This window comes from Callospermophilus lateralis, chromosome 4 (genome assembly GCF_048772815.1).
Source record: "Callospermophilus lateralis isolate mCalLat2 chromosome 4, mCalLat2.hap1, whole genome shotgun sequence".
Taxonomy (NCBI): Eukaryota; Metazoa; Chordata; class Mammalia; order Rodentia; family Sciuridae; genus Callospermophilus; species Callospermophilus lateralis.
This window is the reverse complement of record NC_135308.1, coordinates 19,383,976-19,403,576: the sequence shown is the minus strand read 5'-3', so window position 1 is coordinate 19,403,576 and position 19,601 is coordinate 19,383,976. Positions and strand designations below refer to the sequence as shown.

The window sequence follows — 19,601 nt, the reverse complement described above, 5'->3', positions numbered from 1 at the left end:
AGTGAATTAAGATGCACACCTGGAGATGTGTTTTAGCCTTTATTCATTCACAAAGCAATTCTGAGCCAATCTACGACCAAGAGAAAAACTCTAAACTCTGAAGGAGTGTTAACAGGCTGAACAAGAAAAACAATATTGCCCCTACAAGTACAAGCAGAAAGTCAATTTTCATTCTGTTCATAAAACCTCTTGGTAAACATACATTTTCTTTCCATCAAAAATGCATTAATAGGATCATGCTTATATAGCTAGTCAGCACAAGGGACAAATGACAATTTAAACTGAACTATTTAATTCTTGCAATAGAGTGCTCACAACTCCAAGCTTCATCTGTTGACTTTCTCAATGGCATTCATTCTGTGGCATTGCCACCAATTACATTAAAGAAATCACTAATTTTTAAAAGCTAGAACTACCCAAAATGTTCTGAACTGTAAATAACATCTGGAATAGTGCATTTAAGCCTAAAATGGCAAGATTATTTAAATCTCTTCTATAGGCCTTTGTGTAATATACGTAGGGAAATGAATGCTATATATGAGAATGAAATAGATTAGGTTCTTATATTTTTACCTAAGAGTCTATTTAAGTAATATTGATTAATATTTAAATGAGTAAAAAATAAATCAATGTTAAATATTAACTGCACAAAATCTAAAATAAAATGGTCACATTACATACTACATTATATGACAGATTAAAAGCAGCTAGTTTGAAGACTTTTTAAAAGTTTAAAGTTTCTGACATCATTTTCCACCATTCCATCAACTCTTCCTTCTCCTCTTCTTTCCTTTCAGAAAATGACTCCAGTTCAAAATCAACCTAAAGGAGAAAAATTAGTAACATGTTGTTATCAAACTCCATATTTTTAAAAATTGAAATAAAAATAATTAGAGCAGCTTTAGAGTTTATAAAATACACTCAATACAGCCACCTAAATTAAAGTAGACCCTTTAAAAGTTTTATTTAAACAAAATATACTTTCAGAAGATAAAAACAAAAAGCAATTAGGCCTCAATTGATCTAATAGCATTAAGGACAGATATGGTTCAACAAAAATCCCCTCCCCAGCCTCTTCCACTCATAAAAAGATGTAACTATAGTGAATTTTATGCCTTTGACATTTAGGAAGCCCCTTCTGTCTGCAGTGAATTTTCTCCTGATAGGAGGGGAATACAGAACACAGTTCAGCAGGCTGGTATCACAGTCCACCACCAGGTCCTGCTTTCCCGAATTGTGAATGTGTTAGAGAAACTAACAGATGCACACATCTCCACACCACTCTCCCTGGGATGTGGGGGTCTTCCTCAGGTCTGGAGGGAATCCACACACTCCTGAATGAAGGGCAAGTCCAAATGTGCAGCCCCCAAACCAGTCCACCTCAGGCTCCCATCCCAGGAACTAAGAGTTCCTTGATGTGGCCACTGGAACCCTGGAATATTTTGGAATGGGATTATGTACTCACTACCTCCTTGGACGACAGCATATTAGAAAAACTAAGGAGTGTCATAGTTGAACATTTTACAACCTGTTCCTGGTTTATTATTTTTTTCCAGATTTCAGTAGCCCAAATTTACTTCCTGATCTTAATACTCGTATAGCCTAATATACACATAGACACAACCAAAATCAAAACACCAGTTGAAACACTTGAGATATTTTGTTTGCAAAAATAAACCATTTGTACCCCAAAATTCGGGTGCATAAACTAAAATATAATACATGTTTCTCAAGTAAACCTTTTGATTGGAAATCGTATTGGCCACCCTATAGGATTTTGACAGTTGTTAAACCCTGCTCTAGAAATTTGGGCACTATCACCACCACCTTCTTAACAAAATTAATTAGCTCTACTTAAATAAGATACAGTTTTTGACAGTGCTTAGCTCATAGTATGTTTTATTTGTTCTTTTCAGCTGTACATGATAGTAGAGTGTATTTTGACATATTATACATACATGGGGTATAACTTCCCATTCTTGTGCTTGTACATGATGTGGAGTTTCATTGGTCATGTATTCATATATGAACACAGAAAAGTTAAGTCCATTCATTCTACTGTCTTTCCTATTCCCATCCCCCATCCCTTCCCTTCATTCCTCTTTATCTAATCCAATGAATTTCTATTCTTTGCCACCTGCATTTCAGAGCATTAATCTCCAGTATATATAAAGAACTCAAAAACCTTGACACCAAAATAAATAAACCCAATCAATAAGTGGGTAAAGGAACTGAACAGACACTTCATAGAAGAAGAAATATGAATGGTAAACAAATATATGAAAAAAAAATATTTAATATCTCTAGCAATTAGAGAAATGCAAATTAAAACTACACTGAGATTTCTTCTCACTCCAGTCAGAATGTCAGTTATCAAGAATATAAGTAACACTAAATGCTGGCAAGGATGTGGGGGAAAAAGTTCACTCATACATTGCTGGTGGGACAGCAAATTGGTGAAACCACTTTGGACAGTAGTATAAAAATTCCTCAAAAACTTGAAATGGAATCACCATTTGACCCAGTTATCCCACTCCTTGGCATATACCCAAAGGACTTAAAATCAGCTTCTATGGTGACACAGCCATGTCAATGTTTATAGAAGCTCAATTCACAATAGCTAAGCTATGGAACCAGCCTAAATGTCCTTCAACAGATGAATACATAAAGAAAATGTGCTGTATATACACAATGGAATCTTACTCAGCCATTAAGAAAAATGACAGTATGGCATCTGCCAGTAAATAGATGTTCCATGGAGATTATCATGCTAAACGAAAGAAGCCAATCCCAAAAATCAAATTTGAATGTTTTGTCTGATATGTGGATATTAACCCATAATAATATGGTGGTAGGGAATAGAAGCTTGTAGTATGTTCTTTTTTTGTTGGGGAAGTACCAGGGATTGAACTCAGGGGCACTCAACCACTGAGCCACATCCCCAGACCTATTTTGTATTTTATTTGGAGGCAGAGTCTCACTGAGTTGCTTAGTGCCTCACTTTTACTGAGGCTGGCTTTGAACTTGTGATCCTCCTGCCTCAGCCTCCCAATCCCCTGGGATTATAGATGTACACTACCATGCCCAGCCATAGTATGTTCTTAATAAATGTCAGTTACTATCTAAAATTATCTTGCAGCTGTCATATTTTTCAAATACTTATTAAGTAAGGCACTATGCTAGGTGCTAGAGATAAAAAGACAAGGGGAACAGAATTCCATTTAAATTGAAACCTAGGTTAGTAAAAAAAAATTAAATATTTTTAAGTTATTTCATTTGCTTGAGAATCTCTTCAAAAGTTGAGAAACGGTAATAGAGTTTCACACCAAATGGTGTTAAATCATCCAATTAGATCTTGGGCCAATCACTTAACTTTTTTAGGCCTCAGTTTGCTCATCTGTTAAGTGGCTATAACAAGGATGGAAACTACCTCACAGGGATATTATAAAGATTAAATATGTCGCTTAAAATATGCTGGACAATGGTGAGTGCTGAAGTCTTAGTAGCTTAATAATAATTATAGTCCTTAGCTATTATTATGATCACTTACCCCAACAGCAGGGCTATAAGGAACTGCCACTTTCTTTGTTATTGCTAGATAGCCCGGAGCTGAGGCTGTAAGTTTATAGTTCCCAGGTACAAGCAGTCTCCAGTAATCACCATCCTTTGCTGTAGGAAAAACAGAACATCAAACCACTAGGCAGGTGCATAAGCAAAATGCATAATCACGCCATCCCAGGAATCTTCACTACAGCTCAGTTCAACGTCTCTGAGTCCCCATTTCTAAAGCAGACACATGGCAATGTGTGGGCCATGAGATGAAATTCTATGGAAGGAGGTGTGAGGCTCTCCCTCCAGGTCTCATTTCTTAAAACTACTCTACAGACCTTAATGCTAAATTGTCTAATAAATCTTCTAAGATCGTGGATCTTCTACTCATGTCAGGAATCACACAGATGAAAAAAATATACCCAGTCCTCAAAGCAGTGAGGTCAGAGCACCTGGACACCATGATTTGATTCTTTCAGGGGAAGATCAATGTTTCCCAAACTATGGCCCAAAGATCGTCTCATCAGAATCCCCACAGGCACGGTCAGAAATCTAGATTTCTATAGGAGGGAGACCAGTAGAGGAAAGTGAGGGGGTGGGGAGGCACTGAGGAGTGAAATTTACCAAATTATGTTATGTGCATATATAAATATGTCACAATTAATCCCACTGTAATTATAATGTACCCATAAAAATTAATTGATAAAAAAAAACAAAAATAAAAATTATCTATGAAATCAACCTTTACTAAATTTTATGAAAAGTAGAACGAAGCTTAGCTTCTCCCTTCAACAGCGTTTCTCAACATTGGTGCTATGACAATATATCCAAATTGGCTGGATAATTCTGCTTTGGGGGATCTCCTGTATACCACAAAAGTTTTTTTTTTTTACTATTTTTTAAGTTTTGTTTTTTGTTTTTTGGTAGTAAGGATTGAACTCAGGGGCACTTAAACAACTGAACTACATCTCCAGCCATTTTATTTGTAGACAGGGTCTCCTTAAGTTTTTTAGGGCCTCACTAAGTTGCCGAGGCTGGCTTTAAACTTGCAATCCTCCTGCCTCAGCCTCCTGAGCTGCTGGGATGACAGGCATGAGCCACTGCTCCCGGCCAAAAACATTTAGATTTCTAAAGATTCAGAAGAATCTGTTAGCCTGGTGCACTTTCCAGGAAACATGTTATCAACAAGGTCTCCAGAGAATTTTTAAGGAAACCTATGATCTATTCTTCTTTACTCCTCTGGGTTCCTTCCCAACCTATTTTGAGTTCCACGGCCCACCATTATATCACATGCCTTCACCTCACTCACTTTCCTCCCTTGGCCATACACACCTAGCAAATCACCAGCCTTGGACAATTTCCAACTCCCTACCTCCATGTGGCTAGAAACACACACCCGTGGTGATATTTCTCCAATTTCTAGATACCAGACCTAGGTAGTCATGGTATATTTCTTCTTCGCCTCCCTGGCCCATTCAATCTCCCATTTTCCTAAATCACCACTTCTGTAACAGGGATCCACTTCAGGCTTTAAATATAAACCTTGCTGCTCAACCACTGGTAGCTTATTCTGAAGCTGACATTTTATTTCCTTCCTCTTTTTTCCTGTTCCCATCCCTAACTTCAGGGGAAGCAAGACTAACATTCTGCCCATCCTAGGCCAAGTTATCTTTCCTTTGGCTCACTGACCACAGGAATGAAGAAATCTAGACTTGGGAGATGGTACCAGTGGATCAAAGAAATGGCCGTCTCTCAAGGCTACCACTTGGACAGGAATTATGAGTCCTGATAGGCACACCTGGAGTTTAGCCTTTGCAACCCCTCTTTAAAGCCCACTGTTCCCCTGGCAGTGAGAATCTCGATCTCTGAGACAGGAGTCCCCTGCATTTCTCATTTGCTAGCTAACCAGTAAAACCTCTTTTTCCTTTTTTTCAAAACCTTGTCCTCTTTATTGAATCAGCAACAGAGACAAGGACTTAGCTTTTGGTATCAAGACATAGGTGCATCTCAATAACCCAGGAAACCTGACAAAATGCACAATCTGATTCACTAGCTCTGGGATGAGGCACGAGATTCTGTGTTTCTATCCTCCAGAGTGATGCTGAAGCTGCTAATAGAGACCACACTTTGAGTAACAAGATTTTGTGGTCAGTTCATACTTTCTCCTTTTCCCTAAGTCTCTAACACATCCTCATCCTCCTCACTCTTCCTTGGCACTTGACATCTTATTTCATTGGGAAAACAAATACAAACAGAAAAAAAAAATTAAGCCCCCATCCCCACATCTCCCAATCTACTTCTAGATCAATCTCCTTTCAGCTAGTGCAACATTTATCTTCTATGCTCAATGCAAAATTTCTGGAACGATTGTCACTATTCTGTGTCACTAAAAGCTCTCTTTTCTTCTCTCTTGGACCCTCTTGAATCAGGCTCCTACCACTTGCTCTCCTGAAATAGGTTTTGTCAAGATTCTCCATACTGCTAAATCTATTCGTTCACTCTCAAGAATCATCTTACTTGGCACATTTTATTACTCCCTCCCTCCCTCCTGAAACACTTCTAATCTTCCAGGACCACACACTTTATTTCTCTCTTTGACTTCATTGCTAGCTCCTTCTTATTACCCTGCCCTCAAAAAGCTGGAGATTCCTAGAACCCTCAGAAATCATTCCATTCCACCCAGTTATTCTCTCCACTTTTAGATTTTCCTCAACTTTTTAAATCATGGAACACAGAGAAAATGGTATTTACATGGCACTCCTGGGATAACAGAGAGAGGAGGTTTCCGGGAGACAGAGAGTATCCATGCCTCAGTTCCACCCTCCCTGAGGACTAAGAGGATGAAGGGGAAGTAGCATTCTGGCACAGATTCTGGAGCACTGGTTGAGAAGGCAGGCTGGTACTTAGTGCGATGTTGATAAATATTTGTTGGATGAGTGAATAAACGGAGTTTTAGAAAACAAATGTTAAAGGTAAAAAAAAAAAAAAAAAAAAAAATCCAAGCTACAAGTGTGAAAGTTAGGAAAGAAGTAATGATATACAATGCTTTGGAAAATAAATCAATGATTATTTAATTATAAGGTTTGAAAATAGTATTAAAAGTTCATGGCTAGAAAAATATTGTTATTGTTTTTTTAAAAAAATCCCAATAAGTAACAGTTCAACTAAAATGAATGAGTAAGTATTTAACAGCAGGGCTGGGGATGTGGCTCAAATGGTAGTGCGCTCCCCTGGCATGAGCGGGGCGCTGGGTTCTATCCTCAGCACCACATAAAAGAAAAATAAAGACGTTGTGTCCACTGAAAACTAAAAAACAAAAATTTAAAAAAAAAATCCCCTCTCTCTCTCTCTCAAAATAAATAAATAAATAACAGGAGTAGGTAGATCTTCTGGGGAAATACACCATATTCTCCAAACTGCGAAAATGAAGATGATGCTTTAAACCTAGAAATAACTAACATCACAGCCCGATTTTATAATATCCTGTATCATCCTGAATAACTCTAGATTTACTTTAAGGGTTAAACAAAGAAATGTGTGAGACATACAATATGCTGGGAGTTACCTTACCTTCTACTCTTTTCACTCTCTCCCAACTCACAGTTCTTTAGAAAAGCCACTCGTGGCTTAACTCCGGCTAGTTCATTTTCCTCTGAACAACTAACTGCAAACCTCAGGCAGTGGACAGCACCAACTCACAGCTCTGGGTGACAGCTGAGGACAGGGCACCACCTGCTGCACTCAGATTTTTACACGCAGCATAATTTCACTGTGCCTGACCTGCTCCCGCAGCCTACCTAGGTCAAAGCTGGGCAGAGACTGTGTAAAGAGATAGGCATCTCACTGTGTTGCTTATAGTATGAGTTATAATTATGATAATAAAAAAATCATTCTTTTGTACATAATGCTAGATCATGGCAAAGAACACCCACCAGATGTAATATCATGGTCTATTCCTTCCACGGAGATGGTTGCATTGGCAATTGGGTTACCTTGAAGGTCTCGGACAAATCCTTTAACTCCTCGGTGTATCTGTGGAGGTCAAGAACAACCAAAAATCTCATATTAGAAATGGCCTAAAAGATATGTTTTATATTAAGTGTCTTCTTATGTTCCTGCCCTGCAGGGAATATGATTCAATGATAGGTCAGGAAACTTGGGAACCTTAGAAGATTCTGATGTGAGTGCCCAGGAATAATTCTCTGGAGAATTTTGGGAATCTTCTGTGTCCTGCCATTGTAGTTAATTCTGGTAGTTAGTCTTCATTTTTCCTTATGATTAGATATTCATGTTTCTGATCCCACTAATATGAAGCCTTGAGAGGGTGGTCACTAGCCCCAGTGCCTAACATAGTGCCGGGAATATAAAAGTAGCTCAAAACATTTTTGTAGAAAAAATATGTAAGAAAAATGACATTATTTGATATCTAAGAGGAGAACACACCAAATAGCCCCATCTTGCTTCCTCTAACCAAAAGTGCATTTCTTGCTTCCTCTAACCAAAAGTGCATTTCTTCCATTAACTTTGCTCTTGTAGGATCCAGTTAAATACAGCTCTCCTCAAAGAAGAAGTTCTATAGGGAGTCCCACCAAGATTATTCTAGGGTTAACATGGTTAATTATTCTTAGCTTTGTTTGTGGGAAAAACAAAACAAAACAAAACACCAGTATACTAACACACAGCAGGAACCCATTAATTGAAAAAATCCTGTGGAGCAGTTGTCCTTCAATCAGGACCCGTCATCCTATTCCACAGTAGTCCCTTGGTAAGGTATTGTGTATGAATATATGACATGCATAGAACAATTCTGAAGCTAATTTTACTTTAAAATAAAAAAAGAAGTGGTCTTATACATGTGTGTGCATGGCATATATAGCATATATACAATATATATACACAAGAGGTATACAATATAAATACACTATATATGTACATCCACTATATATATATATATGCATTTGTTTTTGACAAATTGGTCTAACAGATTTGTCTGGACTATTTGCTGGCAAGTAAAATCACATCACTCTACTTAACTTTAGGCCTAAGTGGTCACATACAGAATAGAATTTAAAGATGGTCAAGGCATTGCAGGCAATACACTGAGCCTTTAGATCTTTCACCACCACTGCCCCGATGTCAATGCCTACCATACTACAGAGAGGAGGAATTCGGCAAGGGGTGACCAATCTAAGTAGGTGAGATATTTTATTTTGACAGGTTGTGAGATCCCCCAAATTCTACACAGATCCCTCTGGAATGATTACATAGTGACCGTGGTACAGATCTAGGATTAACTCATGAAAGGGGGTACGGCATGGAGATTCCACAACCACACAACCTGGATTCAAATTCTAACTGAATAACTCCAGAAAAGCTGCTGCACCTCTCTGAGCCTCTGATTTCATTTTTTTAAATAATTTTTTATTTGTTTTAATTAGTTACACATGACAGTACAATGATCTTGACATATCATACATTTGAATCAGATGGGCTATAATTTCTCATTTTTCTGAGTGTACAGGTTGCAGAATCACATTGGTCATGCAGTCACGTATATACACACAGCAGTAATTTAATTCCCAGGTGATGATGGTGGTGATAGTGGTGGTCATATAACCTCCTTCTCGGGTTGTCGTGAGGCTAGGCACATAATTACTACATATAAGACATTACATGTATAACAATAATGATACATAGTAAATGCTCAATAAATATGCATTGTTGTTATTATTATTACCTGGCCTCTAGCTGAATCTAGGGTAAGAAAAGTGAGGCACCAGGGCACTGAAGGAGACACTCTCAGGAACTGATCTCACATTTGTGTGACCCTGAGAGTGAATTTTTCCTTACGTTGTGCACCCTAAGTGCCTCCTTTCCTCACTCTTGTCCTGCCCTTCCTGGGGTGCCTCATAGGGCCACTGAGATCAGGTTGGGACATGATCTTAGGACTTCCCTCACCTGCAAGAGTTTGGCTCACTTCTCCACAATTTTCCAGTGTGGTCAGTTCTCAGTGAATAGTCATGAGCCACAAGGTCTATGACAGGTGAAAGGCTAATTGAATCTACTGACACCTGCTTTCCAATGACAGCATCTTCACCAAGGCTCAGACGGACCTCCCTGGACAGGACTCCTCCTGGAAGACTATTACACCACAGGTCTAAGTACTCCTAAATATTCATTTGATGCTGGACACTCTACTTACCTGCTCAAGGTAGCTAATGAGGGAGTTTTTGTTATCCTCCCAGTAGCTCTTCAGAGACTCCTCAGGTGGGAACTTTTCACAGCTAAGCTCCACAGTGATCTCAAAACAGTTGCTGCTCAGGTAATTGAAGTCTTGCATTCCTGCAGAAGCAACAAATGACACGTCAATATATGCATGTGGGGGCTAAAACCCACAGGCGATTCTGCTAAACTGAGCTAAATAAAAATGTACCATCCTGTGCCATCCGAGAGAGCTCCCTGGGAAACCACAGGGAAATCACCTTCCATAGGGGATCTGAAAACATACTTGCAAGATTAATACATTAACTCTACTTCCATAGAGAGGAGGGAATTGTCAAGAGGCTGGCCAGTCTGAGGAGGTGAAGTGTTTTATTTTGGCAGATCATGAAATCTATAAAATTCTATATGGACCCCACTGGAAGGGCTACATAAGTAATTGTTTAACTTAATGCATTGCTGTTGCAAAGTGCAAAAGCAGATGTCAGCCACGGTCCATGTTGCTGTAACAGGCTTCAAAAAAGACAAGGTGAATGACTCGATCCCTACTGACCTAAAAGAAATGCACATCCTTCAAAGCCTTCAACGGAGTGTGAGATGATCTAACATACTACTCTTTCCTTATGTCCAACCAGTACCATAGTGTACACCTGAGGGACTAGGAATCCTGATAATGTACTATATATTAATTCAAAAATCATTCAGTGTCCATATAAAGGTTTTGAAATTTTAATGATACTTCATAACTCACCAAAGATTCTGTATCCAGATAATTTTCATTGAAATTAAATCTAATTCATATTAATAGTGGATACTGTTGGTGCCCACCAGATCACTTTTATGGAGCCAGGGCACCCACCTCAAGCTGCTATAAGTGTGGGCTGTTAGGAGTTCACAAAGGCTACTCCCCTTTCCTGGAGAATGCTTGATAGGAGCCACCTAATTTGGAAGGTTACACTCTCCCATTTCTCACCCTCACTTCTTTCTGGCAGCACACAACCAATGGCTAACTGGTATGCAGTCACCAAAGACTGTACCCTTACCAGAAAAAGATGACCCCTGCCTGTGATTTTTGCTCTGGACCCTTCTCCCAATGGCTTTGGCCAAGGCTACACCTCACCTGAGACATCCTTGTTCAGCTCTATCCTTTCCTTTTCTCTGCTTCCCTAAGGATTTTCTTAAAGTATATTCCCTCAATAAACATCCAAACCACTGTCTCAGCCTCTGCTTCTAGAAAACCTCACCCAAGACATTGATTTTATTCACTATGTAGAGAACTAAAACCATCAAAGCTTCCTTTGACCGTTTGATTACTGTGGAACATAAGCATTAACTAATACCAATATTATTATCATTGCTACTGCAATGCTAATATGATCATCAGTATTTTACTAATATAGTTTATCTGATATTGTATAGACTGTATATATTTGTTCAAAAGTGACTGCACAAGGAATTGCTAAATTTTTATGAAAGCTGATGTATATTTTACTTCCCATCTGATGTATTTGATTTATTCTAAATCCTAAGTCTGACATAGACCTTTGTCCACAAGTTACAAAAGAACAAAGTACTACAACTGGTCTGGTCAAATGCAAACCGTAAATAAAAACAGTATCAACATATACCAGAAAAAAAAAAAAACAACAGGAAGAATATTTTTCTCAGGGCATAATGCAATGAAATTAAACAAATCTAACAAATCCCTGCAGTCATTGAATGCTGCCCTAATTCTCTTTTTGTTTCCAGGTTGGGCCACAGCAAAATTTTCTTAGGCAAAATGAAAAAAAAAAGTATCAATATCTTTACATCTCACCCTCATCCTTGGTCGAGGCTAGTAGCAGCCTACAACTGTTAGTCTTCTGGGTGGTCACAAAAATATGAACTCTGTAAGTTCATCTTGGGACAAGGGAAGCTGCCTTGACGGGCAAAAAGGGATTTCCTTCACAGGTCCTTCTCTCTCTTTGCAGACTAAACCCTACCTGATCTGATAGTGTTTATTACACTAGTGAGTATAAACTACATAATCCATGTCACATAGTCTCTTTAGCCCACCATTTTAAAAAAATTAAAAGATGTATGCACCAAGATGTGCTAAAGGCCACAGGATGCCCTCTAAAATACACATTTATCTATTGTAAAAGCAAGACTCGTTTGTGATAAGGATGCTACCTTATTACCTAAAGCCTGAACTTGAAAAATAGAGTAATTAACAATATTCAAGTTATATTTTCCCACTGAATACTTCAGTTTGTTTTCTTTATTTAGCATCTTGATTTTTTTTTAAATCCACAAGAACAAAATTACATATTATTCATGCATAATTAATGGAGGAATCAGGGGTTCTGCCTACTTCTTAATGACTGAAGAAGACTGAAGAGTCTCTAGGTGGAAATCGCTCTGTAAATCTAAGGAAGTCGATATCATAATCAGAGAACAAAATGGAAACTCACCGCCAGGTACACTGTACCAAGCGCCACCGTTGGTTGTTCCATCTACAAAGCTACTGTCATCGTCATTCTTGCGACAGGGAGGTCTGTTGGAGTCAGACATAGCCGGGTTGAAAGAAGAGTAGGCCCGAGCCACGCTCTGGAAAATGGCATCATCCGGGCAGGAGCTGTACTCATGGGCACTACCTAGAAAATAAATCCAAGAGACGGAAGGATTTGACACAGATCAAAAGGCACCACTTGTTTTCTGAAAAGTAATTTGGTGTTGAGCTATTGCAGATGTATTTTATAGCTACATTGCTACGGGGAAGAGGTGAAGATTTAACTACCAATTACACTTAGTTATGTAATTTCCATTCCTAACACCAAAAAAAAAAAAAATGTAGAAATCAGTTAGACTGAACATGCTACTTATGAACTGAAACTTCACAAGAAAAAGGTGATATGGTTACAGAAGATTGGACCTGGGAGAATAGCAAGATTTCCATTGTTTAAATTTTTCATTTCAAATATGCACCCATATCAACCTAATAGCCACTATGAACCACACATGCTCACACATGCTATTCAGTGTTCGATTTTAATTCTTTTTTTTTAAATCCCCTATATGTGTTGTATGAGCAAATATCAGGTATTTTGATCCCATGTATTCTTACTCCTATATTATAAATATGCCTGGCCTACCAGTTTCCCAGCTATTGACAAATCACAAAATCTCTAAGTATATTTTACAGTGTTTTTTTTAGCCAGGCCTTCTTCAAATCTCAAAGTTTCTAATATCTAAGATCCTGATCCTTTGTTTACAAAGAGCTTACTCTTCAAGGGTTCCTAAGACTAGATCCAAAGCAGGAAATTTCCTGAAGCAAGAAAAATTAAGCTGAAACTGTCTATCTGGTTAAAGGGTGCCTTGCCTGAAGCTTAACTATAACTAGTTAGAAGAAAACAAAGGATCACTTCCCCTTCCTGACACCCTCCAACATGAATCCAATGAAAAAATGCAAGGGATGTGCAAAAAATGTACATGGTCCCTGATGAAGGACCAGAGACTGCTTCCATTTTTAGGCTGGTGCACAAAATTACATGACCTCTGTAATCTCTCCATTTTACCAGGAGCCAGGATTAAACCAAGTTCATGATTTCTGTCTTCTCCCTTTCTCTTCTCTAAGTGTTCTCTTAAGTCCTTTTCTGCCAAGTATACCAGCACTACGTGAAATAGAATCTGTATGTTAAACACATGTATTTCTATCGGCAAAACTACTTAATGACTGGTAGCTTACAAGACTACTCCAGAAGTCATCTTCTAAACCCTTTGTAGGGTAGTAGTAAGCCTTAAACCACTCAGAGAAGCAGGAGGGATACCTACCACTCCGAGTCTCGTCGTATGGATAATTGGCGACAAGGTCTCCTCCATGGAGATTGGCGGAAAGCACAAAAGGAATGTCCATGATCCAGTGAATGACAGCCTTGGTCTCAGGGGCAAGCTGTATTCAAGATTAGAGATTAAAATGAGTATTAATTTGATGATCATTGGTTGATCACTTGACAGAAAAGACAGAAAAGGTGAAAGAAAGAGAAAAAGAAAAGAAAAAAAAACCCTCAAAATTATTCATATTGAGCCACTTTGTGGCTGTTTTCATAGAAAAACTAAAGTTCCCATAAGAGCAGCATTCCCTAGGCCCTTCTCAGACTTGTAAAAAAAGTAGTTCAATCACATTTAAATTTTCTTCAAAGTTCTACTTTTGTGGGATGCCAGTTTTCTCTCTTTGTAGCTTGGAAAACAGCAGGCAAAGCAGGCAAATCACTCGGGGACATCATGTGATCTGTAATGGCTCATGGGTCTTCATGATTAACAGTTAAAAATAAGACAAGGAGAAAAAAAAAATGGTTGGATCACAGAACAAGATTCAACCTCTGTGGTGGTTCAGACGTGTGGGAGATTTTATTTCCAATTTCAATTTTTGCTTACTATTTTTCCAATTTCCTTCAACTACTTCAAATATTGTCCTCCTATTGTACTTGGTTTCTTGCAGAGCCGACTATAAAACATCAGTTTACTTCGGAATGCTCATCTTAAATTTGAAACAAAGGCAACAGTTTCAGGAATTCATGTTGTCTTTTTAATGATTTATAGTCCCTCATAACTTGGAAGCAAAACAAAAGAGGGAAAAAAATTTATACCAAAGAATTAATCTGCAGCCAAAAACTTGATACTTTTATGTGATGAGTTTTTAATAGCAGCAAAAAAGACTATTAAACTCTAAGTACTTCTTTGATAAAAAGAAAAGCTTTTAACAGAGATGTGATCCATACTGTTCTTTTGGACAGAAAAATCTAACAGCAATAGCATTTGATGGCTATAAAAAGATCTTGCATTTGTATGTCTCTGTTCTGTTTAAGAATGGCTTTCACGTGCATTATTTTATGGAGCTTCACAGCATACCCACTTCATAGAGAGGAATTTGATGGTTGGATGTGTTAAACAACATGTCCAAGTTCACATGGCTAAGGATTCAAAATCCAGGCTATGAACTGATAAGCCCCACAATATTTTTAGTGTTACTGTATTAAAACTGTCCTTTTTTCACATAATTATAGGAAAGTGTGATTTAGAATAGGTGTTGTCAACAGATACCAAAATAGAGTTACATAGGAGAATCAGTTCTAATGTTCTACAATAAAGTAGGGTGACTATAGTTCCAATTTATTATATATTTCATAATTAACTAGAAGAGTTTGAAGGACAAAGAAATGACAAATGTTTAAAGAAATGGAAATGCTAATTACCCTAATTTGACCATTATACTTCATTTGCATGTATTGAATGGCCACACTGAACCATATCTATATCTCCCATGTTTACATACACACACACACACACACACACACACACACACATACACACAATTATTTGTCAATCAAAAATAGAATGGGACGTTGGTTTTATCAGTTATTTGGTTGGTGTGTTTTATCCTTGCTACAAATTAATTCTCATTGTAGAAAATGTAGAGAAGACAAATAAGCACAAAGAAGAAAATTAAAGTTACTTCATCAGTTTACCATCTAAAAATAGCCACTGCTAATACTTTCCTATATGTGTTTTTGGTCCTTTTTCAATCCACTTACATAATATTTAAAATGTGATCATTTACATGCCCTTTTATTTACTGTGGTTTTTTTTTTCTGCTCAACAAAAAATAACATACCATTCATATGACTGATTACCTTTCTATAATATATTAACGGCTGAGTAGTAATTATCTGATGCGTGCATCTAGCATTCATAAATAAAATCAATAACATTTTTTAAATAATGTTAAATACTTTTAAAAAATATAAATATTAAACACTTTCTATATGACACATTGAATTCCCACACCCTCCCAAAGAGATAGGGACTACATTTCCCCCGTTTATAAATGAGTAAATTGAAATACTGAGAAGTTAGGGAACAACATGATGTTACTCAACTGGTAATGGTGGAGCCTGGCCTCAAGCCCAGTTTTAGCTGCACAACTACCACTCTAGCACTATTAATCCCTAATTGTTGAGTATTGGGTTGTTTACTATGAAAAATTTTTAAATATTATCAATACCCTTATAGTAACCCTTTGTGCAGACCTACACTTTTCTGGGGGAAATCTCTAGAAATAAAATGACTTGATCAAAAGCTAAACACAATTTTTGCTTAAAAAAAAAAGTTTAAATAAAATTTTATTTTTGACTAACACTGTTTAAATTAAAAAATATTCCAAATTGCCTCCCCATAAGTTACAGCAATGTAATCATCAACATCATATTAAACCTTGCATCTCTAATCACTCTTACCAAGAGCACATTTCTGTTTTTTTTTAAGTTTGGCACTCTGATTAATAACAAAAATTTTAATTAGCCAGAGAAAGTTTTTATGTATTAATTGATAATTTATATTTAGTCTTTCATGACACATTTATATATGTTTTAACTGATTTTTCTAATGAAATGTATACCTTATTAATTTGTAATAGTTATTCAGTAAAAACCTCTACTATATATTACACATATTTTTCAAATTTGCCATGTACCTTACAAATTTTGTAATTAAAATGCAGACCATAAAGAGATTTATGTTATGAATGATAACATGAAATTTACTGACCTTTTCTTTTGGTCTCTTCCTTTGCTTTTGCATTTCATTCATAATTACAAAACAGTAATTTTAGTGACCATCATATGCCTATTTCTACAAAGGGAATTTTAAAAGTTCTGTCCCCTTCAAAAATTACATATCTGTTTTTTGTTTTGTTTTGTTTTGTTTTTGTTTTTGTTTTTTCCTCACATCGTCATACATGTATTCTGTATAACAATGAGGGTCTCCCTCCATCTTTTGTGCAACTCCCCTTCTCCCTCTTTTTCCCTCCTACCTCTCTTCCCTATTTAGTGGTAATCTTCTTCTCATGCTCTTCCTCTCCACCCCATTTTGAGTCACCCCCCTTATATCAGAGAAGACTTTCAGCCTTTGTTTTTTAGGGATTGGCTAACTTCACTTAGCATAATCTGCTCTAATGCCATCCATTTCCCTGCAAATGCCGTGATCTTGTTATTTTTTAGTGCTGAGTAATATTCCACTGTGTATAAATGCCACATTTTTTTTTATCCATTCATCCATTAGATTGGGTAGAGAGAAGTGATGGAAGGGGAGGGGAGTGGAAGGGGGGATAGGAAGGACAGGAGAATAAAATAGACATTATTATTGCTGTAAGTATATACTTGACTGTATGACCAATGTGATTCTGCAACCTGTATACTCAGAGAAATAAGAAATTATACCCCATCTGATTCAAATGTATGATATGTCAAGATCATTGTACTGTCATGTGTAACTAATTAAAACAAATTTTTAAAAAATGAAAAAAATTACATATCTGCCAAAGTTCTTTTTTACTGGTCTACTACACTTTATATTTAAATTATTTAAGTTGAATGCATCTAGGATTTATTTTGACCTCTGCTATTTGTGAGATGGATCTGTCTCGAGTCAATAAAATAATCCTTTCCACATTGATCTGAAATCTGCCCTCATTATATACTAAACTTTTATACATAATTACATCTATTTCTAAAGTTCAAGTAGTTTAAACTAGATCCAGTGTAACTTTTGATTAAAATAATCTAAAAATAACTTTAAAAGAAATTAAATTTAAAATTCTATAATGCACATTTTTATAATGAATTTATATTTTTAAGCTCAGCGCCAACCTGGTATTAGTATTATATGGTATGAATCTAACATAAATTTTTCCATAACATTTTGTTCAAAAGTTTTTATTTTGCTGCTAAATTTGTTTTCGGTCCTCTACCATGTACATCCTTCATTCTCTATTTATTCAAATCCAGTGATTGATCTGACCAATGAGTAAGAAGAGGCAGAAATCACTGAGGTTTGGAGAACTATTGAGGACTTCAGGAAAGGGGTAGAACTTCAGGAAGGAAAAAAATAAGATAGGATTTGGATAGGAGGAGAAGAAAAAAGAAAGAGAGAGAAGTTAAAGTCAAGAAGGAGGGAGGGTAACCTGGCCATCTTTGGGAAGTAAGCAGAATATTCCCTGGGGTGAGGTGTCAGTGTTAACAGGGGCTCAGGTGCAGAGTCACTCTGCAACTGACTATTTTGCTATTCATTATTAACCTGCAAGTGTTCAAAACAGTTTGCACAACATGCTGCCACGTGTTTATAGATCAATAAGCACATAAAAATAATTTTGAAGGACACATACCAAAATATGAATTTTGTAATAATTGTTTTTATTTTTTTTAATATTTTTTAGTTGTAGTTGGACACAATACCTTTATCTTATTTATTTTTATGTGGTGCTAAGGATCAAACCCAGGGTCTCACACGTGCTAGGTGAGCGCTGTACCACTGAGCCACATTCCCAGCCCCACCATAACTTTTTTTAAAAACTTCTTTTTGAAATAAGTTCAAAGATACAGTCCTCAATACACAGTTATATAAAGCTCCTTGGCTTAGTTCATTGTTAGTTCTTGTATCTTACATACACCACTGCTAATATCCATGTTACAAGTATATTCAAAAGTAAGCAAGTCAATTCCACAATTTGATAAATTAAAGATGAGTTTCTCTTTGACTCTGAATAGCCTTTTAGGCTGACTATATACTTACTGTAATTATATGTTTAAGTGATCTACAGAGTGAACCACAGTGGAGCATCCCTAACAGCAAGGCCCTGATAGTCTCTAAAACTATTTGTGACCTATTTTTAAATCTTCCATTTAAAGACTGTAAGTATAGCTCAAATGTTATGCCCTATAATTAGATGGCTTTGACTCTTAAAATATGTTGAAACTATATTTATTCTATTTTCTTCACAACTCCAGCCACTAAAGGTTCCGTGGAATCTTAATAACTTATGAAATGCATTTTAATCCATGCTGTTCTCAAGCAATCAAGGCCAAGGTTCACGTGCTAAGCCCAGATCACAGTAACATGACCAGGCTCACAAGCTCGGGGGCAGATGAGAAATGGCAGCAGGAAGAACTGGGAGGATAGGAGACAGCTTTTATACTCAAAGGTTCAGAAGAGCAGGAGCGCATGAGTCTCAAGCATGTGTCTCGAGAGAGCATCACAGCATCTGAAGAGTATGCCACAAGGTGCAGGTTCCTTCTCACCTCCTCCCCTACAGCACACACAGCCCAGAGAGAGCTCCTGGATCAGCCATCACGGGACTCTGCATTCCTAAGCCATGATTCCTGACATACCCAACAGAATAACCCTCGAACTTTACAAACCTCTACAAGGAATCTAGATATCGGGCTGAGAAGAAGAATTAAGAAAGGGGGAATATATAGCAGCATTAATGAATTGTCTATGTCTCGTACCAAAAGGCTCTAAACACTGTCTCATTTATGATGACAAAAACAGAAAAAAGAGATGAACGGGACATAGGCAATGTGACCTCACAATTGTCAAGCAGATTTACGGGAGACTTGGAACAATGTCAACAGATACTGTTAATGTTCCAAAGAAGGGTCTAAAAAAATAATTTTCATATTTCTCTTTGGTTTACCTTTATCTAGAAAAAAGTAGCAGCACCAAGATCTTTGAAGTAAAAGTTATGATTTAAAAAGACTACATGAACATCTTTTAATCATATTGCTTAAGCTAAAAATATGAAACCACCTCGTATGGAGAAGGTGCAAAGACGACACAGTTTTAACAGGAAGGAGAAGGTCATGCTGTCTGGAAATAACGGCACCTACACAAAGTTGCCAATCAACCATCTTGTCGACATGAGCTCATTCGCAGTTCTTCTGTAGCAGAGGATAGGAATGATTTTCCTCATTTCTTTAACAAAGATGGCATGGACAGGGTAAATGCAAGCAACGGGG

The 19,601-nt window shown here is 37.1% G+C and overlaps 1 protein-coding gene across 1 annotated transcript in view; it reads right to left on the bottom strand.

The window, feature by feature from the left end:
- Window positions 1-26: 26 nt before the first annotated feature.
- Window positions 27-19,601, bottom strand: part of Cpe (carboxypeptidase E) — a 116,802-nt gene continuing 97,227 nt past the window's right edge. Inside the window, exons 4-9 of the mRNA XM_076853647.1 lie at window positions 13,582-13,699; window positions 12,222-12,404; window positions 9,752-9,891; window positions 7,482-7,581; window positions 3,551-3,669; window positions 27-822 (exon numbers count right to left, since the gene is read on the bottom strand). Of these exons, the coding sequence (XP_076709762.1) occupies window positions 724-822; window positions 3,551-3,669; window positions 7,482-7,581; window positions 9,752-9,891; window positions 12,222-12,404; window positions 13,582-13,699 (759 nt within the window). The 3' untranslated portion in view covers window positions 27-723. The remainder of the gene's footprint in view (window positions 823-3,550; window positions 3,670-7,481; window positions 7,582-9,751; window positions 9,892-12,221; window positions 12,405-13,581; window positions 13,700-19,601) is intronic.